The sequence below is a fragment of the Bombina bombina genome, chromosome 3 (genome assembly GCF_027579735.1).
Source record: "Bombina bombina isolate aBomBom1 chromosome 3, aBomBom1.pri, whole genome shotgun sequence".
Taxonomy (NCBI): Eukaryota; Metazoa; Chordata; class Amphibia; order Anura; family Bombinatoridae; genus Bombina; species Bombina bombina.
Genome location: NC_069501.1, coordinates 768,983,717 through 769,008,549, shown reverse-complemented (window position 1 = coordinate 769,008,549; position 24,833 = coordinate 768,983,717). Strand labels below are relative to the sequence as shown.

The 24,833-nt window shown below is 39.8% G+C and overlaps 1 protein-coding gene across 1 annotated transcript in view; it reads left to right on the top strand.

The window, feature by feature from the left end:
* CHST10 (carbohydrate sulfotransferase 10) overlaps positions 1–1,755 on the top strand; it is a 91,381-nt gene extending 89,626 nt beyond the window's left edge. The window contains exon 6 of the mRNA XM_053707635.1: positions 300–1,755. Within this exon, the coding sequence (XP_053563610.1) occupies positions 300–837 (538 nt within the window). The 3' untranslated portion in view covers positions 838–1,755. The remainder of the gene's footprint in view (positions 1–299) is intronic.
* The last annotated feature ends 23,078 nt before the right edge of the window (positions 1,756–24,833 follow it).

Sequence of the window (24,833 nt, the reverse complement as noted above, 5' to 3'; positions counted from 1 at the left end):
CTTCCCATTGACTTACCTTATAAACTGGGTTTCAATTTACAACGGTTTTGATTTACAACCATTCCTTCTGGAACCTAACCCCGGCGTAAACTGAGGGCTACCTGTATTTGAATATTAGACAACCTCTTAAAAATTAAGACTTCAACCATATGATTTCTGATCTACCTCATATAAGAAACGCAGTTAAGCAATGTTGCCATAGATCATTTTTAGATAAGCCCAGATCATTAAATGTATTATCATACTTCATTATTTTCCATTCCTTACCATTATCCTAATAAGCTTTATTTCTTTTGCAGACTGAATTCATACTTCAAATTCTTCATTGTAAGAGACCCTTTTGAAAGGCTTATTTCTGCTTTCAAGGATAAGTTTGTTCACAATCCTCGTTTTGAGCCCTGGTATAAGCATGAAATTGCTCCAGTCATCATTCGCAAGTATAGGAAGGACCGGAGAGTCTCCAGAGGGGGGATGCAGTTCCAAGACTTTGTGAGATACTTGGGAGACCCAAATCATAGGTTTCTTGATCTGCAGTTTGGTGATCATATAATTCATTGGGTGACTTATGTGGAGCTTTGTGCACCATGCAACATTAATTACAGTGTCATTGGACATCATGAAACTCTTGAGGAAGATGCGCCATACATTCTGAAGGAAGCAGGCATTGATAAGTTGGTATCCTTCCCTGCTATACCTCCAGGAATCACGCACTACAACAAATCCAAGGTTCAGAATTACTTCTCTAAAGTCTCCAAAAGGGATATCAAGCGCCTTTATGCAAGATTTGAAGGTGATTTTAAGCTTTTTGGATATAAGGAGCCAATATTTTTGTTTTAGTGACATTTTTGACTCACTGAGGGTTTACATTTTTCAGTGACATAACTACTGAATTCCTTTATCTTCCCTGCCTGAAAATAAATTGTATTTACATTACAGTGTTGCTGCTGGGTCCTTTTCTGCGTTTCAACCGTAAGTTTTGCACTTGACCCAGTTGTGACTGTGGCACTGCTCTGTTATGATTATTTTGGACTGTGTTAACTAAGACCCAAAAGTCATACTTGGGATGGGAATTAACATTTTTGTCTTGTTAAAACACAAATGTTGCTTTACATATTCTTAAGGAGTAAGTGAACAAAGGCTCATGATATGATAACACTGGAATCTTACTAGCAATAGCCACATTACTGATGCAGCCGTTTGACATTACAGTGCTATTGCTATGTGTTTTCATTTCTTATATGTGATCAAAAATATTTTTTTTTAAGAAAAAACAAAAAAACTTTTTTTTTTTTTGTAAGTATTCTGACATAATTGTCTGCTAATATGTGTATGGTCACGCAGCAAATACTGAATTCATTATTTGCCTTTTGTAATTAACTTTGCAAACATGAGAACATGGACCTCAATTTTAAATACTGTGTATTTATACTTGAGTAATTTTGTTATTATTGGAAGTTTTAGGTTGACCTGATTTTGTCAGACAATTTGGAACTTGTGTTTTGGGCACTTTATAAATGAACTGTTGTGGGGGCATAGCATTTAATGAAAATAGCACAAGCAGCAGAGATTTATGATATTTTGATTATATTATATATATTGCGTGACATAAAGCCTAGATTGTCAACATTAAAACAAAACAAAATAAATAACTTGATATTGTTTTCTTGCTAAACAAAAAAGCTGCTGTAGTAAAATTGTATAACATGTTACAGTATGCCAGCTCCAACATTGCAATAAACTGTAGCATTTCAGCATTTTATCTGCATTGGTTTACTATTTAAATTTTTTTTTTTTTTTAATAAAATGATTTGTCTCAAACACTGTTCCATTTTTTCAGGCATAGAGAAATAAAAACAAAAGAAAAATAGAAAATGTTTTTGGTACACCTAGTCACTGTCAAATAATAAAGTTTGTGTGTTTCATAAAATCAAATAATCCACATGTCACAGAAAAGGAGGAAGAGTGCAGCAGTCAGACGCGTCATGCGGGACCTCTGCACTTGTTCACTGCCTGAACAAGCAGTCTCCTATGCCTCCTTTTAAAGCATACAAACAGCATGAAAACATTAACATATTAACGCTTTCTTTACACATGTTTTTAAATTTATTGAACCGAGTATAGAACCCTTGGGACCAAGACCATACACAATAATATTTCTTACATGGAAAAATATAGCTGTATCTAATCCTTGAACTATATTTGCATAATATTTAGATAAATAGATCAACATCTGTTTCCATAATGATATCCATGGTGTTCTAGTATTGAGAAGAAATATCTATTTGACCTCTTTTTTACTAAGGACATATTCTCTATCCCCATCCCTTTTACTTAAAGGGACATGATCTATAGCCTGTATTTGGACCAATAATGAATCACATGCATGCTTATTTTTAAAGTGTTTGGCCACTTGAGTGAACACATCAGGGTTTTCAATATCCCTGATGTGTTCCAGAGCTCTGTCCTTCAATAATCTATTCGTTCTTCCAACATATTGGATATAGCACCCCTTACAGGTGTGAAGATAGATTACAAGTGTTGAATTACATTTTAATCTATAATTGATCTTGTATTCATTCTTGGATATACTAGAGGAAAAAATATCCCCTTATTTAACAAATTCACAAGTTTTACACCTAGTAAAACCTCTTCTGCAAGTGTTAATTTCATATATGGTAAGTGTGAGGGGGCTCTTAAATTACCAATAGTCCTATCTTTTTTGACAACAAAATTACACCCAGATGCCACTATTTTACTCAAAGTATGATCCACAATAAGCATTGGTAAACTCTCTGATGTACTAAATATTAACTTTTCGCTAAACTTTGATTGTTTATTATCCTTTTTGTTCTTATTACTTAATAAAGACACTCGTGAAATTCGATCAACTGCATTTTTAGTACATAACAGTTTGTCATCATAGCCTCTCTCCTTTAACCCATTCAAGACAGAGGCAATTGTCCAAGTTCTGAAAGTAAACAAAATCTAGAATTTCAACTATGTCTGTTCAGCCATAATTTACCTCTTTCACATTAAGTGCACCCACACTTATATATATATATTTTTTTAGAGGACAAATAGGGCTTTCTTCTAACATCAAATATTTATAAATAAACTATAATTTTTTATGAAAAAAATCTAAGTAAGTGAGAAATTAAGAAATGTTTTGTTTTCCAATCAATTTTATTGTGAATAGCATAATCTTGATAGACATTACTGCAATAAAACACCCATATTTGTGTTCAGCGATGTACCACAAGTACAAAAATACCCCCATGTACAGGTTTTATGGGATTTCAGGACATTACAGGGCCCAAAACATATATATATTTTTTTTAGACAGTATGGCAGCTCAGGAATGAAAATTACCCTATCATGGCATACCATTTGCAAAAGTAGACAACCCAGGGTATTCTAAAAGGGCTATGTCTAGTCTCTTTTTTGTAGCCACTTGGTCACAACACCTGGCCAAATTTATTTGTGTGTGTGTGTATGTTTTTCACACAAACACTGCACTTTGGCTGTTTCTATCATTTTCCTTGTATGTTTCACTGCTATAAAACACCCATATTTGTGTTCAGCTATGTGCTATGGGTACAACAGTACCCCCTATGTATGCCAGGGATGTGGTGGTTGCTGCTCTGGCTGTTGCCAGGGATGCGGCGGTTCCTGTGAGCGTGCGGGGATGACGTCATCGCTGCACGTCCATTCCCTTCCTTTGAACTCCTTGGCGCAAATCGGTGCCTATGTAAGTACCTGCATAACTTACATTCACTGCCGAAGTATAGGTGTTACTGTGTGTGCTCCTAGGTGCTTTATTACTTGAATTGCCGGATTGCCTTAATATTACTGAACTCTGCTTGTCTGACTACTCTGCCTGTTTAACCCTTGAATTGCTGGATTGCCTTATTGCTGAACTCTGCCTGCCTGACTACTCTGCTTGGTTTACCCCTAAACTGCTGGATTATCTTTTGTTGCTGACCTCTGCCTGTTCCTGACCACTCTATTGGTTTACCTCTGAACTGCTATACTGCTGGATTTCCTTTCTGTTGCCGAACTCTGCCTGTCTTTGACCATTCTCTGCCTTAATCTTATTGCCGTGAAGGACTACCCTGTCTACCGTGAGTACTGCATACCTCATTTCTTACACTCACTTTGCTCTGGGATATTTCCTTATCCTTCTGCTTGATGCCGGGAAAAGAAGACTACTGGCCAAGTTTGGTCTGATAGGAAAATATCCCACAAGCATTACAATGTAGAGGTTTTATCGGATTTCAGAAAGTTAAAGGGCCAAATATGGGCCTGCTCATTTCAAACGTAGAATACAGTGTGATTTCTCCTATCCGTGTGAATGATGGACTTGTGTGTATATATACACGCCTCACCTCGCCCCCACTTCAACAGATTATGTCAAGTGATGAAAAATGTATAGTCAGATATAGAGAGGCTCACAAAGTTCTGGTACTCACAGGTCGCTGCTTCAGTGCTCGATCCTAGGGGAGCGTACTTCACTCGTCCACCTCGGTGTCTCCGGCTCTGCCAATCGCTCCCCTCCTCGAGCTCACTGGGATCCTCGATTCCGTGTGAGTACGTGTGTGCGGCCAAACTCTCCGCGGCGTCTGACGTCACTGTGTGGTCCCGCCTCTGAATTCCATTGGGTGGGCGAGGGGGGTTCAACCCGGAGTATTGTAGCCAGACTTTCCGATAGGCTTGGATAAGTGACAGAAAGGAATAAAGAAATCCGGCACTTCTTGTAGAAATTTAAATCAGCACGGCTTTTTATTTGCAAGTAAAATCAGGCATAATACATAGCAGCCCCAGCAATTAATTCATTGCGGCACAGCAACAACAAAGTCAACATGGATGGTGGTCACTAATGCTGACGCGTTTCGGCATCCCACGCCGTAGTCATAGCATAGTTAGTGACCATCATCCTTAGGTTTAAAAAGGACACCCTTTTACCTGATTGGTTAAAATAATATTAACCACACCTCCAATGTTGTAGTGCTTAAAGCATTATATTTCTCTTTGTTAAAGATTCAGTGTGCGGCAACAATATAGATCTGACATAGATGTGTGTGTATTTCTTGCTTTTTTGCTAAGTGTGTCATTTATTCTTATTTTGACTTATCACATATTACAATAGAGAAGACTCATATGGTAAATGGTTTCATATACAGTGAATCAATTAAAAATAAAGAGCATGAAATTCTACAGGTGATCAATAAATAACAAACAAGTAAAGATCCTATTATTCATATATAAGAAAGCATTTGTATATATGTTGGTATAGGAGATGTACATTAACAGACATATAGAAATTGGTTCGTGTTACCCTCATAGAAACTCTCTATGCATGTATTGCACTTGTACATTTTTCATATTTCATATATAAGGGCTTATAGAAAGTTTTAATAGTGGGATCATGTCCATTCTATCTTAATAATTAATAAATATACAATTAGTATACAATATGCAACTTGACATGATAACACCATAATGCAGACATTCACTGGTCAATTACGATTCTAGAACGTTAACCAATGAAAAATGATCCTAATGCCAGAAATTAATGAGGTCAAATTCACTATTTAGTCCTGAGGGTCTCCTGGTCTTAAGTTTCAATATCCAGAAAACCTCTTCTCTGGATAACAGTAAATCCCTATCTCCTCCTCTCTGGGGACGTGGAACATGTTTTACAATTGTCCAATTTAGTGTGACAGGGCTTTTGTTATGAGTTTGCAAGAAATGTGAGATCAAAGGTGTAGTAAGGGTACCTGTTTTTATATTGTTAACGTGCTCACATGTTCTGGTTTTGACCTCTCTTGAGGTCATCCCTACGTATTGCAAATTGCAAAGTGAGCATGTTAAAAGGTAAATTACATAAGTGGCCCTACAGTTAAAGCATCTCTGATGTTCAAAAGTTTCCCCTGTCATAGTACTTCTGAAGCCATTTCATACATATAAGTGGTTACATGCTATGCAATTGTTATAGTGGCATCTGAAAACCCCTTTGGCACTCAGCCAGGAACCTGGAGTGTTCCTATTTATAGCTCTGAGCATTGTAGGTGCCACCCTGTTTCCTATTGTGGTCCCTCTTCTGAAGGCAAAACGACAGCCTTTTCTGACTACATCAGCTAGACCTTCGTCCACTGAGAGTAAGGGAAAATGTTTGGAAATTATGTTACAAATTTCCCCATACTGGTCACTATACGTTGTCAGAAATGTAGTAGTGTCTTTTGTATGACTTTTAGTTATTGTCTTTATTTGTCTCAAGTAGAGAATTCCTGTCTTTCTTACTTATCTCTTTTTTGATCCCTGATACCATTTTCTTGGGATAGTCTCTAGAGATCAGTCTGTCAGGTAACTCACTTGCCTGTGTCTCAAATGTGGATTTGTCAGAGGAATTTCTTAATGTACTAACAAATTGGCCCTTGGCAATTGCTCTGAAGACCCTGTTGGGATGGTTGCTCCTAGCGTGTAAAATTGTGTTTTTGGCTGTAGGTTTTCGAAAAACACTTGTGGATATGTAACCTTTTGTTCCTAATATTGTTCCCGTTAGGGATACATCCAAGTAATTGATTGTGTTTGAGTTGGTTTCAAAAGTGAAGCTAAGGCCTATATTGTTGTTATTTAGCTCATCAATGAATCTGGGGACCAAATTTCTGTCTCCTTGCCAGATCACTATGAGATCGTCTATAAATCTCTTGTAGAATGTGATCTGTTGTTTGTATTCATTTCTATCTCCATAGATGTGGGACTGCTCCCACCACCCCATATAGAGGTTAGCGTAGGAGTATAAAACTGCACTGTTCATCCTCAAATTTTCCCGATCTCGTTAGGAAGTACCTGATAGCTTTTAGGCCTTCCTTGTGTGGTATTGAGGAATAAAGGGCTTTGACATCTATAGTGAGCCAAGTGTTTGTTCTCTTCCAGCCTACTTCTTTCAATAATCCTAGTAAGTGCTTTGTATCTGTCAAATGGCTTGGCAAGCCTTCCACATATGGCTGTAGTATCGCATCAAGCCATTGTGAAAGTCTCTCAGTCAGAGATCCAATACCGCTAATAATTGGTCTGCCATGTATTTCTGTGCCTGGTTTGTGGACTTTGGGCAGGTGATTGAAAATTGGTCTGACTGGGAATTCTACTTTTAAGTATTTATACGTGTCATCATCAAACATCCCTATCTCCCTTCCTTCGTCTAGTAGGTCCATTAACTCAAGGTCAAAGACATCTGTAGGGTCTTTGTTTAACAGAATGTATTGTTCTGTATCCATTAACTGTCTCCTGGCTTCAGCTAGAAATTGGTTCCTATTCATAACCACTATGGAGCCGCCCTTATCCGCGGCTCTGATTACTAGATCATCATTGTTCTGTAGCCTTGTAGGAGCTTCTCTTTCTTTTAATGAAAGGTTAGACTTACCTAACTGTGATCTGCAGTTATTTGAGAGGGTAGTGAGATCATCTTCCACCCTTTTTTGAAAGATTTCTAAGATTTGACCCCTACTCTGTATGGGATAAAAGGATGAGTTGCCTTTAAATTTCGGCAAGCTTAGAGTGTCTGAGGATCCCACTGCTCCTGTCGAATGTAAGTCTTCTAAGGCTACTATATCACAATCTTCCTCAAATGTGAGTTGTGGTATGATAGTAGTGATGTCAGTTCTGTCATAGTCCATATCAGTATTTTCAGTTTGTTGGTAAAACTTTTTTAGTGTCATTGTTCTAATTAATTTATTGACATCTAATAGTGTTGAAAATAGATTAAAGTTAGAAGTAGGGACAAAACTAAGTCCTTTATTTAAGACTTTGATCTCAAATTCTGTAAGTGTATAGTCAGAAATATTAATAACATTGTTAACTACCGGTACTTTGTGTGATAGCCCCTTCTCTGGCTTCTCTGTGGGTACCGATTGGACCTGGTCTGTTCTGATGGGCCTTGTTCCAGTGTTGGTGCATGGGGGTTCTGATTGTTTGTTACCTTTTGCCCCCCCCCCCCCCCCCCCCCCGTCTGTACCAACTGGGCCCAGGCAAAAAACCTTGTCAAGCTCATTATATGTTTTGGTTTCTGTACTTCCAGGTTTGGGGGTTGGTACATATTTACTACTAGTACCTGGACCCCCCATACTTTGTGTGGACATTTGGGGAGGTGGGGGAGGGGGTTGGACCAGGATAGATTTAATTTTAGGTTTTACTGTGACTTCTTCTGACCTAACCTGTATAGGATCTGAGGGCGGTAATGACCGAACAGTCCCTGAGTGTATCTGTTCATCCTCTCCTGAACTTGAGAATTCATCAGTAGATTCTGCTTCGCTTTCACTAAACCTAACCCTCCTATTGTCATATTGGTAATAGTTCCTGCCCCTTCTACCTCTCCCTCTACCTCTCCTACCCCTATTGCCTCTGGGATACTGTTGGTAATTTCTGGATAGTGACCTGTCTCTCCTATTCCATACATATACTCTATTTTGGTCGTAATCATTTTGATCCCTGATGTACTTTCTATGTTTAATCTCTAATAGTAGTTTTTTTGCTTCAGATATACTTTCTGATAAAATTTTGTCAAATTTTAAGAAATCTTCAAAATCCCTTCTCTTATTTAATTCTGATTGAGTTAATCCTATCTGGACTAATATTTCCTTCAATAAAATAGATTTGAATTCAACAATTAACAGTATAAGTTTCAAAGAGCACTCAGACAAAGTCTGATTCCAACGTGCAATAAACTCCTTGTCTTCAGTTATGAACGTGGGGAATTTATTCATGCGGAGTCCTCTAGGTATTATCCCCATTTCATGATATTTCATGAGGATCTGTATGTCACATTTTGTTTTCAATTCCCTTCTTAACAGGAGCTCCATATCATCAAATAAAGTGCTCAGCGTTAATTGTGACTTGTCAGTGGTAAATATTTTGTCCAGTTCAATGTCAGTTCCTCTCCTTTCTGGGGAGGTTTTTAGCGAAAATAATTCACACATTTCCTCTATGTCAGTCATGGTTGTAATTGGTATGATTAATAAATATGAATAGCAATAAAGTCTTTTTTCTATGATGTGCCGCAGCACCCTATGAAAAACTGTGCATGCTAATTTTATTGGGTTTCAGGAAGTTAAAGGGCCAAATATGGAGCCTGCCCATTTACATTGAAATTTGACACATTGATTTTCTGGGCCTTTTTTTGCCTTTGAGACATTATAGCAGCACAGAAATAAAAATTACCTCATCATGGCATACCATTTGCAAAAGTAGACAACCCAGGGTATTTCAAAGGGGGTATGTCCAGTCTTTTTTTGTAGCCAATTAGTTACAACACCTGGCCAAATTTATTGGTCATATTTTTTATTGCGTTTCTCACACAAACACTGCCCTTTTACTATTTGGATCATCATCCTTTTATGTTTTACTGATATAATATACCCATATTTGTGTTCAGCGATGTCCCACAAGTACAATAACCCCCATGCACAGGTTTTATAGGGTTTTTAGGAAGATACAGGGCCCAACATGGGGCCTGCCCATTTACATGGAAATTTGTCACATTGATTTTCTGGGGATATGTTGCCTTTGAGACAGTATGGCAGCCCAGGAATAAAAATTACCCCCATCATGACATATCATTTGCAACCGTAGATAACTCAGGATATTTTAAAAGGGGTATTTGAGTTGTTGTGTGTAGTTAACTTATCATAACTTTAGAGTGTTTGAGCTTAAAGTAAAAAAGGGACAGTACAAGGTCAGGGGATCCATGAAGTCAGGAATACAGGTATACCCCGCTCATACAGCGGGTTAGGGACCGGAGCCCCGCTGTAAAGTGAAAACCGCCTTAAAGTGAAACAAGGCAGTTTTAGCTTTCTTTTCACTTGCCAGTGTGTTTAAAGACTTTAAAACATGTTTGAACTAACATATATTAGGGGTGCATTAGTGCTATGTTTAGTTTAACACTAGCACAGCACAGTTTTCAATTAGTATTCAATAAATACTGTACCTGTAAAATAGTGACAATTACTGTAGTAAAATTTGCCAGACTATAGCACTGAGACACAGATTGCACTGCAATGCTGTAAACAGAGTGAACTAAGCATAATAAAATGGTGCCAGTCACTTTTCTTGCAATCTCACGATGAGTACAGCACTGTTTCAAAATCCTTGGAGGCTGAACTTCATCTCCACAGAGCGCTGTATTAGCGAAGCGCTGTAAAGTGAAGCATACCTGTACAGAATAATAGAATAATATAAATCAAGAACACATACAGGGGGATATTTATCAGTGCAGATCAGGTCCGTCAGACCTCGCTGAATGCGGAGAGCAATACGCTCTACGTAATCAGCAACACCGCCCCCTACCAAGAGAACAAAGACAAATTGATAATAGGAGTAAATTAGAAAGTTGCTTAAAATTGACTGCTCTAGCTAAATCATGAAAGTTTAAGTTTGACTAGACTATCCCTTTAAGGTCTACTCATATTGGTTTCCTTTTTACTATTAAGTATGGCATAGTTTAATTATTTTTAGATGTTTTGGGTATTGAGACAAATCCTTTTTTGTGTCAATGTAATTATATCCTCTTTCTTTAAGTCTTCATTATCATCTGAGTGTGGCTGTCTTTCATTAAGATGATGATTTACATAATTATTATGAACGTAGCTCAGGAGCATTGTGAATTATGTGCTCAAGGTTATTTGATTGTGTATCCAGATTTTAATGGAGCTTGACATCCATTAAAAATAGAGACTTTAATATTGTTACCTTACTGCATGTTGCTCCTGACACTTTGTCTGAAGTGCAGTTGATAGCACTCTTTAGCTCTATCTGTAGCAAGGTCTGTGTTTGATATTGTTGCTACATATAGGCAGGGGTTCTTTCCCTGACTGGATTTGTGATTTTATTAGTGCTTCTAGCCTCAGTCTGGGACTACTGTTGTTACCTGTTTCCTTGGGATTCCTTTTTAAAGGGCACTGTTCTATGTAACAATGCCCATGTATAAAGTTAGCTCTGCTTTCAATTGTGTTTCACTTCTTTTTTTACTGACCCTTGCCTGAACGTTAATCTTCTCCTTTGCCTGCTGATTTTGTCTTATTTGCCTGACTAGTTTTGTTATTTTGTAATTTGACCACTAGATGGTGTTGAAAGAAAAAGTTAATGAAAAATACCTATGTAACCTTAAAGGGACACTCAGGTTAAATAAAATTTTCATGATTCAGATACAGCATGTAATTTTAAACACCTTTCCAATTTACTTCCATTAAAAAAAAAATGGGCACAGCCTTTTATATTTACACTTTTTGAGTCACCAGATCCTACTGAGCATGTGCAAGAATTCACAGACTACACGTATATGCATTTGTGATTGGCTGATTGCTATCACATGGTACAAGGGGAGTGGAAATATACATAACTTTGAAATTTGTTATAAAAAATCTACTCATTTGAAGTTCAGACTAAGTGCTATTGCATTGTCTTGTTATCTTGCATTTGTTGATTATGCAAATCTAATGTGTTGACTGGTCCTTTAAGTTGTCAATAGAGGTCAGTAGACAGATGTGTTTAAAATATGATAAGATTTAGTTTTCTTGCTTCCAACCCCCCCCCCCAGCCAATCGGATTGAACTTGAATCTGATTGGCTGATTCAATCAGCCAATCAGATTTTTCTAACTTAATTCCGATTGGCTGATAGAATCCTATCAGCCAATCGGAATTCGGCGGACGCCATCTTGGATGACGTCATTTAAAGGTACCTCATTCGTCGGGAAGTCGTCGGCCGGGATGGATGCTCCGCGGTGGCGGAGCGAAGAAAGAAGATTGAAGATGCCGCTTCATGGAAGATGCTGCCGGAAGGAAGAAGACTTTGCTGCCGCTTGGAGGAAGACGTCGCCGGAGGAAGAATTCTTCTTTGCCGCTTGGAGCAAGACATCGCCGGAGGAAGAATTCTTCTTTGCCGCTTGGAGCAAGACATCCCCCGGATCGGATGAGGAGTTCGGCCCGGTGTGGTGAAGACAAGGTAGGGAGATCTTCAGGGGGGTAGTGTTAGGCTTTTTTAAGGGGGGTTTGGGTGGGTTTAGAATAGGGGTATGTGGGTTGTGGGTTGTAATGGGGGGGGGTATTGTATATGTTTTTAAATGCAAAAGAGCTGAATTCTTTGGGGCATGCCCCACAAAAGGCCCTTTTAAGGGCTGGTAAGGTAAAGAGCTTTGAACTTTTTTTAATTTAGAATAGGGCAGGGAATTTTTTTTATTTTGGGGGGCTTTATTATTTTATTAGGGGGCTTAGAATAGGTGTAATTAGCTTAAAAATCTTGTAATCTTTTTTTTATTTTTTGTAATTTAGTGTTTGTTTTTTTTTGTAATTTAGTTTAGTTAATTTAAATGTATTTTTAGATAGATATTTGTAGTTTATTTAATTTATTGATAGTGTAGGTGTATTTGTAACTTAGGTTAGGATTTATTTTACAGGTAATTGGGTAATTATTTTAACTAGGTAGATATTAAATAGTTAATAACTATTTAATAGCTATTATACCTAGTTAAAATAATTAACAATTTACCTGTAAAATAAATATTAACCCTAACATAGCTACAATGTAATTATTAATTATATTGTAGCTATCTTAGGGTTTATTTTATAGGTAAGTATTTAGATTTAAATAGGAATATTTTAGTTTATAAATGAATTAGATTAATTTAATATAAATTTAGTTAGGGGTATTAGGGTTAGATAGAGTTAATATAGTTAATATAAATACTATAGTAACTATATTAACCCTAATATAATTAGGGTTAATATAGTTAATATATATAATGTAATACCTATATTAACTATAATATACTTAGGGTTAATATAGATAACATAGCTGGCGGCGGGGTAGGTAGATTAAATTAGGGGTTAATCATTTTAATAGAGATGGCGGCGGTGTAAGGGGCTTACATTAGGGGTTAATAATATTAATATAGCTGGCGGCGGTATAGGGGGATTAGATTAGGGGTTAATATTTTTTATATAGGTGGCGGCGGTGTAAGGGGTCAGATTAGGGGATAGATAAGGTAGATGACAGCGGTGTAAGGGGTTCACATTAGGGGATAGATAAGGTAGATGACAGCGGTGTAAGGGGTTCACATTAGGGGATAGATAAGGTAGATGACAGCGGTGTAAGGGGTTCACATTAGGCGATAGATAAGGTAGATGGCGGCGGTTTTAGGGGCTCACAGTAGGGGGTTAGTTTATGTAGATGGCGGCGGGGTCCGGGAGCGGCGGTTTAGGGGTTAATAACTTTATTAGGGATTTCGGGGGGGGGGGGATCGCGGTTGACAGGGAGATAGACATTGCGCATGCGTTAGGTGTTAGGTTTATTTTAGCAGATCGCGGTTGACAGGGAGATAGACATTGCGCATGCGTTAGGTGTTAGGTTTATTTTCTAGCTAGTTTAGGGAGTTACGGAGCTCCAATAGTCAGCGTAAGGCTTCTTACGGCTGCTTTTTGTGGCGAGGTGAAAATGGAGTAAGATTTCTCCATTTTCGCCACGTAAGTCCTTACGCTGCATATTGGATACCAAACTGCGCTGGTTTGGTATACCTGCCTATAGCCAAAAAAACTACGGGCGACGGCAGAAATATACGGGCGTAACTTCTAGGTTACGCCGTATATAGGATACCAAACCAGCGCAAATATTGGCGTCGCCGGCTTTTGCGGGCGACGATTTTTATCGGATCGACCCCCAGGTTGGCTAAAAAAGTTTTAGCATTAAATGCAATGGCATTCGAGCTATCACATTTACTTTCAACTTGTAATACAAGCCGACATTGACGCTTAATGCCACCCATAAAAAATATGGGGAGCTCAAATTATCGCAAGTTCCCATAAATTAATTTGCGATAATTTAAACAGTGCGTTACTTGTAATATGAATTTGATCGTAAAAAACACCACAACGGACTTCCGGTGGGCGGCGCAACGGATTGGCAGCAGGAGAGAAGAGCTCCGCATCCCTAGCTTTCAAAAACAGCTGAATAGCCTGCTGCCGGCCCGACCCCCACGCCTATAAGCCTTGTTGGGACCCCCTTACTATTTACCCCAACCGGCGAAGCAGCGTGAAGGGCTACAACATCGCCCTTGCCCCCAGAAAGCCAGAAGTGTGCAACGGAGCACAAGGTGCAGGCGCCATTTTGGATCCCGGCCCCTTCCCCAGCAACCACGCCAGCCGGGCTGAAAACACCGGAGGCTACAGAGCGGCGGTGGTAAGAGGCCTCAAGGTCCTGGACAGTGCCCCTTAGACACCTGAAAATAAACAGCAGTGCGGTACCTGAGGTGGGGGTGAGCGGGGAGCGCAGGCTTAGCTCTGGAGACACGGAGGGTTATACTGCTACCGCTGTTATTACAACTGCAGACGCCACACCTCACCCAGGGAAACACTTAAACTGAAGATTGGGGCCCTTCAATTCCCAGGGAGTGTAACCCGCTTAGATTGTCTATCAAAACAAAAGCAAGGAATAAAAAAGAGAGAAAAAGTAAAATCAGCAGTGCTAACTACCACATGGGGAGCTTACTACACTAATCCCCTTCCCATAACCTGTGGATAATACTGCAGAGACTTTCTAACTACCCATATTGCCTGGGCTTCTTGACAAAGTTTAGGGGGTCATATTTCTCAGAGGGGCTAACTAGCCACAGGAACGGTCTTTTACATTGCCTTGCTGGGTCTGCTGGCTTCATGTTACACTTACAGGAGACAGAGTGGGGAGGAGAGAGCCTTAGTTTATCCCACTGCTGCTGGTGCTTACTTGATGAACCGCACTGTTAAATCTAAATGCTGTTTGTGATTTTTGTGATTGGTATTTACCGTTTATAACTTGACTCTATGGACTATTTCTATCCAAAAAGAATAATTGTGAGAGCAGTTACCTATCTATCTTCCTCATTCCACAAGCTTTCTATCATCATCTGCCTGACATTCTCTTTCCAATTTGGGACTGGTTGTCCTGCAGTGCCATCTAGGGGACATTTCCACTTATAGCAGGCGAGCAGCAATAAACTTGTAATAAGGCCAGAGCAAGATTTGCATGAAGCTTGACCACTATTTTGCGCCTACTACCAGCAAGGCGGCAGAAACAATGGCTTCCAGAGGCAAACACTCAGAGAAGAAGCGGCCAGCAACAGATCAACACCCAGATCCTCCGCCTTCCCCTAGACCCTCACATATCATCACGGCAGATTCATCTACCCTACTTCCAGAACTAAAATCCTTTTTCTTACCCAAAATGGACACCCTCCAAGCGGGTGTGGACACGCTCACCAGCGAAGTGCGCCAATTTTCCACTAGGCTTACTCATGCCGAACAACGCATATCTGATGTGGAGGATATGCAAACGTCTACCTCTGCCTCAGTAAGACAACTTCAGCGACAAAACAGAGCTCTGCAGGAGAAGGTGGAGGATCTCGAAAATCGAAGTCGAAGAAACAACCTTCGGGTAGTGGGGGTACCGGAAACAATAAAAAATAAAGACCTGCTGGAATTCACTGCCTTAACTCTGCCTAAACTCCTAAAAATGAATCCAGATCATCTGCCTCTCAATGTGGAACGGGGCCATCGGCTGGGTCCGGATAGGGGTCTGGAAACTTTGAATTCTCGCCCACGGCAGGTGATCTTCAAGTGTCTAAATTATCAGGAAAAACTTGCCTTGCTGAGAGCATACCGGGCCCATGCTGGAAATCTACAGTTTGAAGGAAAGCAACTGCTAATTTTTCAGGACTTCTCTGCTGAGGTGTCTAAACTGCGGAGAGATTTCGCCCCACTGTGTTCCAGGCTGCATAAAGAGGGGAAACAGGCTACACTTCTATACCCTGCTAAGCTACGGTTGCAAACATCTTCTGAGCCTAAATACTTCAGCACTCCTCAGGAACTGCAACTATACCTAGACAAAGATACGCCAGATGAAGTCCGCTGACCTTGGGCGTCCAGCCCTCTTCACCCCTTTTTGTTTTCTTCTTCTGTCTTCTTATGGAAGGACAGAGGAGCAAGATGTCCGTCGCTCTGGGTGATCCCCTAGAGGCGGACTCTGTGGGAGAGAGTCTGTTCCGATGGACTTTGTTCTACTGGTTGTTCCCCTCAGTTATGGCACTACGACAGACTGTTTCCATAAGGCAACACTTATTAAGAGTTAACTGATGTGCACACTCTCATCAAACATATTAGGGATGTGCAAATTATACATACAGTATCCTGCAATATCCCTATCTTTTGCCTCTGCTGCAGAATGTGTAAAAGTGTGGCCCAACTAGTTAAAGGAACAGTCTATGCAACATTACATTTTCATGATTCAGATAGTGCATGCAATTTTAAAAAATTTTCCAGTGTACTTTTATTATCAAATTTGCTTTGTTCTATTTGTATTTGTTTTTTGTTGAAAGCTAAACCTTGGTAGGCTCATATGCTAATCTCTAAGCCCTTGAAGTCTGCCTCTTATATCAGTGCATTTTGACATTTTTTTACAGCTAGACAACACTAGTTCATATGTGCCATATAGGTAACGTGTTACCTAGGCATGAGCACTGATTGGCTAAAATGCAAGTCTGTCAAAAGAACTCAAATAAAGGGGGAGTTTGCAGAGGCTTAGACACAAGGTAATAACAGAGGTAAAACGTATTTTAATATAAAGTGGGGCAAAAAAGTATTTATTCAGCCACCAATTGTGCAAGTTCTCCCACTTAAGAAAATGAGAGAGGCCTGTAATTGTCATCATAGGTATACCTCAACTATGAGAGACAAAATGTGGAAACAAATCCAGACAATCACATTGTCTGATATGGAAAGAATTTATTTGCATAATATGGTGGAAAATAAGTATTTGGTCACCTACAAACAAGCAAGATTTTTGGCTCTCACAGACCTGTATCTTCTTCTTTAAGAGGCTCCTCTGTCCTCCACTCATTATCTGTATTAATGGCACCTGTTTGAACTTGTTATCAGTATAAAAGACACCTGTCCACAACCTCAAACAGTCACACTCCAAACTCCACTATGGTGAAGACCAAAGAGCTGTCGAAGGACACCAGAAACAAAATTGTAGACCTGCACCAGGCTGGGAATACTGAATCTGCAATAGGCAAGCAGCTTGGTGTGAAGAAATCAACTGTGAGAGCAATAATTAGAAAATGGAGGACATACAAGACCACTGATAATCTCCCTCGATCTTGGACTCCACGCAAGATCTCACCCTGTGGGGTCAAAATGATCACAAGAACGGTGAGCAAACATCCCAGAACCACACAGGGGGACCTAGTGAATGACCTGCAGAGAGCTGGGACCAACGTAACAAAGGCTACCATCAGTAACACACTACGCCGCCAGGGACTCAGATCCTGCAGTGCCAGACGTGTCCCCCTGCTTAAACCAGTACATGTCCGGGCCCGTCTGAAGTATGCTAGAGAGCATTTGGATGATCCAGAAGCGGATTGGGAGAATGTTATATAGTCAGATGAAACCAAAGTAGAACTTTTTGGTAGAAACACAACTCGTCGTGTTTGGAGGAGAGAGAATGCTGAGTTGCAACCAAAGAACACCATACCTACTGTGAAGCATGGGTTGTGGCAACATCATGATTTGGGGTTGTTTATCTGCAAAGGGAATAGGACGACTGATCCGTGTACATGAAAGAATGAATAGGGCCATGCATCGTGAGATTTTGAGTGCAAACCTCCTTCCATCAGCAAGGGCATTGAAGATGAAATGTGGATGGGTCTTACAGCATGACAATGATCCCAAACACACCGCCCGGGCAATGAAGGAGTGGCTTCGTACAAAGCATTTCAAAGTCCTGGAGTTGCCTAGCCAGTCTCCAGATCTCAACCCCATAGAAAACCTTTGGAGGGAGTTGAAAGTCTGTGTTGCCCAGCGACAGCCCCAAAACATCACTGCTCTAGAGGAGATCTGCATGCAGGAATGGACCAACATACCAGCAACAGTGTGTGACAACCTTGTGAAGACTTACAGAAAACGTTTGACCTCTGTCATTGCCAACAAAGGATATATAACAAAGTATTGAGATGAACTTTTGATATTGACCAAATACTTATTTTCTACCATAATTTGCAAATAAATTCTTTCCAAATCAGACAATGTGATTGTCTGGATTTGTTTCCACATTTCGTCTCTCATAGTTGATGTATACCTATGATGAAAATTACAGGCCTCTCTCATCTTCTTAAGTGGGAGAACTTGCACAATTGGTGGCTGCCTAAATACTTTTTTGCCCCACTGTAACTGTGTTGATTATGTAAAACTGGGAAATGGGTAATAAAGGTATTATCTATCTTTTTAAACAATTCTGGAGTAGACTGTCCCTTTAAAGATTAAGGATAGTGTGAGAAAGCTCACAGTACAATGTAAATGGAGCAGTTGGCTTCTCATTGACTGTAACACCTGCCCAAGGTTAGTTTAACATTTTAGAAAGTAAGTGTGTATATTTGATTCAGCATCAAGAAAGGATTTTAAGTCTTACCTTTAAAGATTTAGGGGCCGATTTATTAAGAGTCAGACGGACATGGTCTGCTGTAGCGATCATGTCCGCCCGACATCGCTGAATGCCGACAGCATACGCTGTCAGCATTTATCATTCTACAAGCAGTTCTGGTAAACTGCTTGTGCAATGCTGCCCCCTGCAGATTCGTGGCCACTAGCAGGGGGTGTCAATCAACCCGATCATATGTGATCGGGCTGATTGCTGTTTGCCGCCTCAGAGGTGGTGTACGAGTTAAGGGGCAGCGGTCTTAAGAACGCTGCTTCTTAAAGGGACAGTATACACTCATTTTCATATAACTGCATGTAATAGACACTACTATAAAGAATAAGATGCACAGATACTGATATAAAAATCCAGTATAAAATGGTTTAAAAACATACTTAGAAGCTTTCAATTTAGCTCTGTTGAAAAGGCAGTTGGAAAGCCCACTGCAAGTGGGAAATAAGACCCCCCCCCCCCGTTCTTTTGCATATGAAAAGACCCTTTACACAAACAGGAGCAAGCTGGAGAAGGTAGCTGACGGTATTCAAATAAAACTTCGGGGCTTGGTTAGGAGTCTGAAAATCAAAGCAATGTTCTTTAAAAATAAGCAAAATTATAAAAAAATTTAAAAAAAAACTTTATGGGCTTTATAAATAGATCATCTACAAAACATTTAGGCAAAGAAAAAATGAGTGTATAATGGCCCTTTAACTCCTGTTTTCGGCGAGTCTGAAGGCTCACATGGAAACAGATGTATCTGGCCCCATTTGGGCTATGATAAATTGGCCCCTTAATGTTTTCTGTCCCTTTAAGAAGGACTATGAGCTATACTGACATAAAGAGATACTATCATCAAGACAGGATTGAATATGGGAAATTTTTATTAATCAAGTGTAGTTCCTTTGATTTATATTTTGGTTGTTGATATTCCTGTCTCTTAATCTCCCTGTTTCTTACATGCTGTTCTAAGACAAAGCAGCCAGTTACTCAGTCCAAGTTTTTATTTGGAAACAGATTTGTGTACATGACTACACACATTATAATTGAATGATTGTTTTGCATCTTCACCATCATTGTTTAAAAGAAACACCTACATTAAGCAAAGTAAATTCATCTGTTCATTTTAGACAAACACGACATAATGACTGAAAGGGGAAAAAAATGCTAAATGCAACACTGACTTTAGGCCAAACAAATATTGGCTTATTATATTTTGTTTTGGAAAATTGCACAGTTTGTTTTTGTTCACAATTGTGCATCTTATTCCAATGAGCTTCAAAAAGTAAAGGATTATTAACACATTTTAACCACAGTTTTTAGGGACAGTAATTGTTTCTTAAAGTTCTCAGCTACAACATTGTAGGTTATAGAATATAATTTAGCTCACAAAAGATCCAGCAACTGCTAGTGAAACTTTTAGTACTAACTTAGTACTTAGGGCAAGATTACATGTGCGGCATCGCCCGCAATCGCCTGCAGTTTTTACTCCCCTAAGCTAACATAGAACCGCGTCGCAAATCGGTATTACACATTCAACGCAAGGACTTACGCGGCGAAAATGGAGACATTTTACTCCATTTTCACCTTGCCACATATAGGCAGACGCAGCAAGCCTTGCTCTGAAAATGTGAGCACCGTAACTCCCGTAACTGCCTTAAAATATTAACTAACACCTAACGCATGCGCAATATCTATTTACCTGTCAACCGACAACTCCCCACCGCAATAACTAATCAAATATATTAACCCCTAATCCGCCATTAACCCGCATTGCAATAAACCTAATAAATGTATTAACCCCTAATCCGCCATTAACCAACAACGCAATAACCCTAATAAAACTATTAACCCCTAATCCGCCAACCCCCCCAACGCAAATAATGAATTAAATTACTAAGACCCTTACCTAACACCCCCTAAATCAACCCCAATTACCTAAATTAAAAAATACTAAGTTACAATTAAAATAAAAAGCTAAAATTATTTAAAAATAAAAAAACCTAAAATTAAATTAATCTAAGATTACAAAAAATAAAAAAGTCTAACATTATATAAAATAATAAACCAAATTATCAAAAATAAGAAAATTAAACCTAATCCCTATGAAAATAAAAAAGCTCCCCCAAAATAAAAATACCCCCTAATCTAATACTAAACTACCAATAGCCCTTAAAAGGGCCTTTTATAGGGCATCGCCCTAAGTTAAACAGCTCTTTTACATTTAAAAAATACTAAGTCCCCCTAACAGTAAAAAAAAACCCATCCACCAAACCCCCAAAATAAATAAACCTAACACTAAAAAACTTCCCATTGCCCCTAAAGGGGCATTTGTATGAGCATTGCCCTTAAAAGGGCATTCAGCTCTTTTACTGCCCTTAAAAGGGCACTCAGCTCTTTTAAGAGTGTCCAATAAATCACTAATCTAAAAAAATAAAAAAAAGCCTAAGTCTAGCCCCCAAATAGGTACTCACTGTTCCTGAAGTCCAGCGGTCCTGTTCCAGGTGGCGAAGTCTTCTTCCAATCGGCCGACATCTTCTTCCAAGCAGGGACCACTTCCTTCTTCATCCAGGACCAAGCCGGGGCAGAGCGGAGATGAGCGCGGAGCAGGACCAGCGACCACGGAGCCATGGAGCGTGGAGGATCATCTTTGTACGATAGTGAATTCAAGGTACACATTTAAATATGGCATCCCTTGCATTCCTATTGGCTGATTTGGTTCTTCAAATTCTATTGGCTGTTCAAATCAGCCAATAGGATTTCAGTAGCTCTCATCCTATTGGCTGATTTGAATTTGAAGAATCAAATCAGCCAATAGGAATGCAAGGGACGCCATATTTAAACGAGTACCTTGAATTCACTATTTATTGTATGGCGACGATTGTACGAATAGGATCCTCCGCACTCCATGGCTCCGCAGTCACAGGTCCTGCTCCGCACTCATCTCTGCTCCGGCTTGGTCCTGGATGAAGAAGGAAGAGGTTCTCACTTGGAAAATGTCGGCCACTTGGAAGAAGACTTCACCGCCTGGAACAGGACCTTCTCTGCTGGTCTTCAGGAACGGTGAGTACCTATTTGGGGGTTAGACATGCTTTTTTTTTTTTTTTTTTTTTTTAGATTAGGGATTTATTGGGCACTCTTAAAAATGCTGAATGCCCTTTTAATGGCAATGCCCATACAAATGCCCTTTTAGGTTTTTTTTATTTTGGGAGGTTTGGTGGGTGGGGGTTTTACTGTTAGAGGGGGGACTTAGTATTTTTTAAGGTAAAAGAGCTGTTTAACTTAGGGCAATGCCCTACAAAAGGTCCTTTTAAGGGCTATTGGTAGTTTAGTTTTAGATTAGTGGGTGTTTTTTTTATTTTCAAATGCCTAGATTTAGAGTTTTGTCGGTAACAACCCGCGTAGCTAACGCTGGCTTTTTTCTGGCCGCACCTTTTAAATACCTCTCGTATTGAGAGTTCACAGAATGGCTGCGTTAGGTTCCAAAAAGGGAGCGTACAGGCATATTTACCACCACTGCAACTCTCGATACCAGAGTTGCTTACGGACGCGGCCAGCTTCAAAAACATGCTCGTGCATGATTCCCCCATAGAAAACAATGGGGCTGTTTGAGCTGAAAAAAACCTAACACCTGCAAAAAAGCCGCGTTCAGCTCCTAACGCAGCCCCATTGTTTCCTATGGGGAAACACTTCCTACGTCTGCACCTAACACTCTAACATGTACCCCGAGTCTAAACACCCCTAACCTTACACTTATTAACCCCTAATCTGCCTCCCCCGCTATCGCTGACCCCTGCATATTATTTTTAACCCCTAATCTGCTGCTCCGTACACCCCCGCCACCTACATTATCCCTATGTACCCCTAATCTGCTGCCCTAACATCGCCGACCCCTATATTATATTTATTAACCCCTAATCTGCCGCCCCCAACGTCGCCTCCACCTGCCTACACTTATTAACCCCTAATCTACCGACCGGACCTGAGCGCTACTATAATAAATGTATTAACCCCTAATCCGCCTCACTCCCGCCTCAATAACCCTATAATAAATAGTATTAACCCCTAATCTGCCCTCCCTAACATTGCCGACACCTAACTTCAAATATTAACCTCTAATCTGCCGACAGGAGCTCACCGCTACTCTAATAAATTTATTAACCCCTAAAGCTAAGTCTAACTTTAACCCTAACACCCCCCTAAATTAAATATAATTTAAATCTAACAAAATAAATTAACTCTTATTAAATAAATTATTCCTATTTAAAGCTAAATACTTACCTGTAAAATAAATCCTAATATAGCTACAATATAAATTATAATTATATTATAGCTATTTTAGGATTTATATTTATTTTACAGGTAACTTTGTATTTATTTTAACCAGGTACAATAGCTATTAAATAGTTAAGAACTATTTAATAGCTAAAATAGTTAAAATAATTACAAAATTACCTGTAAAATAAATCCTAACCTAAGTTACAATTAAACCTAACACTACACTATCAATAAATTTATTAAATAAAATACCTAAAATTATCTACAATTAAACCTAACACTACACTATCAATACATTAATTAAATACAATTCCTACAAATAAATACAATTAAATAAACTAACTAAAGTACAAAAAATAAAAAAGAACTAAGTTACAAAAAATAAAAAAATATTTACAAACATTAGAAAAAAATTACAACAATTTTAAACTAATTACACCTACTCTAAGCCCCCTAATAAAATAACAAAGACCCCCAAAATAAAAAAATGCCCTACCCTATTCTAAATTACAAAAGTTCAAAGCTCTTTTACCTTACCAGCCCTGAACAGAGCCCTTTGCGGGGCATGCCCCAAAGAATTCAGCTCTTTTGCCTGTAAAAAAACACATACAATACCCCCCACCAACATTTCAACCCACCACCCACATACCCCTAATCTAACCCAAACCCCCCTTAAATAAACCTAACACTAAGCCCCTGAAGATCTTCCTACCTTATCTTCACCTCGCCGGGTCACACCGATCGGTCCTGGCTCCAAAATCTTCATCCAACCCAAGCGGGGGCTAGACATCCATCATCCGGCGGCTGAAGAGGTCCAGAAGAGGCTCCAAAATCTTCATCCTATCCGGGAAGAAGAGGCGATCCAGACCGGCAACCATCTTGATCCAAGCGGCATCTTCTATCTTCATCCGATGAGGACCGGCTCCATCGTGAAGACCTCCAGCGCGGATCAATCTTCTTCCGACGACGTCCAACTGAAGAATGACGGTTCCTTTAAGGGACGTCATCCAAGATGGCGTCCCTCGAATTCCGATTGGCTGATAGGATTCTATCGGCCAATCGGAATTAAGTAGGAAAATTCTGATTGGCTGATGGAATCAGCCAATCAGATTCAAGTTCAATCCGATTGGCTGATCCGATCAGCCAATCAGATTGAGCTTGCATTCTATTGGCTGTTCCGATCAGCCAATTTATTAGAATAGCGGTGAGCTCCAGTCGGCAGATTAGGGGTTAATACTTGAAGTTAGGTGTCGGCGATGTTAGGGAGGGCAGATTAGGGGTTAATACTATTTATTATAGGGTTATTGAGGCGGGAGTGAGGCGGATTAGGGGTTAATAACTTTATTATAGTAGCGGTGCGGTCCGCTCGGCAGATTAGGGGTTAATAAGTGTAGGCAGGTGGAGGCGACGTTGAGGGGGGCAGATTAGGGGTTAATAAATATAATATAGGGGTCGGCGGTGTTAGGGGCAGCAGATTAGGGGTACATAAGGATAACATAGGTGGCGGTCGGCAGATTAGGGGTTAATTATTGTAGGTAGCTGGCGGCGACGTTGTGGGGGGCAGGTTAGGGGTTAATAAATATAATATAGGGGTCGGCGGTGTTAGGGGCAGCAGATTAGGGGTACATAAGTATAACGTAGGTGGCGGTCGGCAGATTAGGGGTTAAAAATTTTTAATCGAGTGGCGGCGATGTGGGGGGACCTCGGTTTAGGGGTACATAGGTAGTTTATGGGTGTTAGTGTACTTTAGAGCACAGTAGTTAAGAGCTTTATAAACCGGCGTTAGCCCATAAATCTCTTAACTACTGACTTTTTTCTGCGGCTGGAGTTTTGTCGTTAGATTTCTAACGCTCACTTCAGACACGACTCTAAATACCGGAGTTAGAAAGATCCCATTGAAAAGATAGGATACGCAATTGACGTAAGGGGATCTGCGGTATGGAAAAGTCGCGGCTGCAAAGTGAGCGTTAGACCCTTTCCTGACTGACTCCAAATACCGGCGGTAGCCTAAAACCAGCGTTAGGAGCCTCTAACGCTGGTTTTCACGGCTACCGCCAAACTCTAAATCTA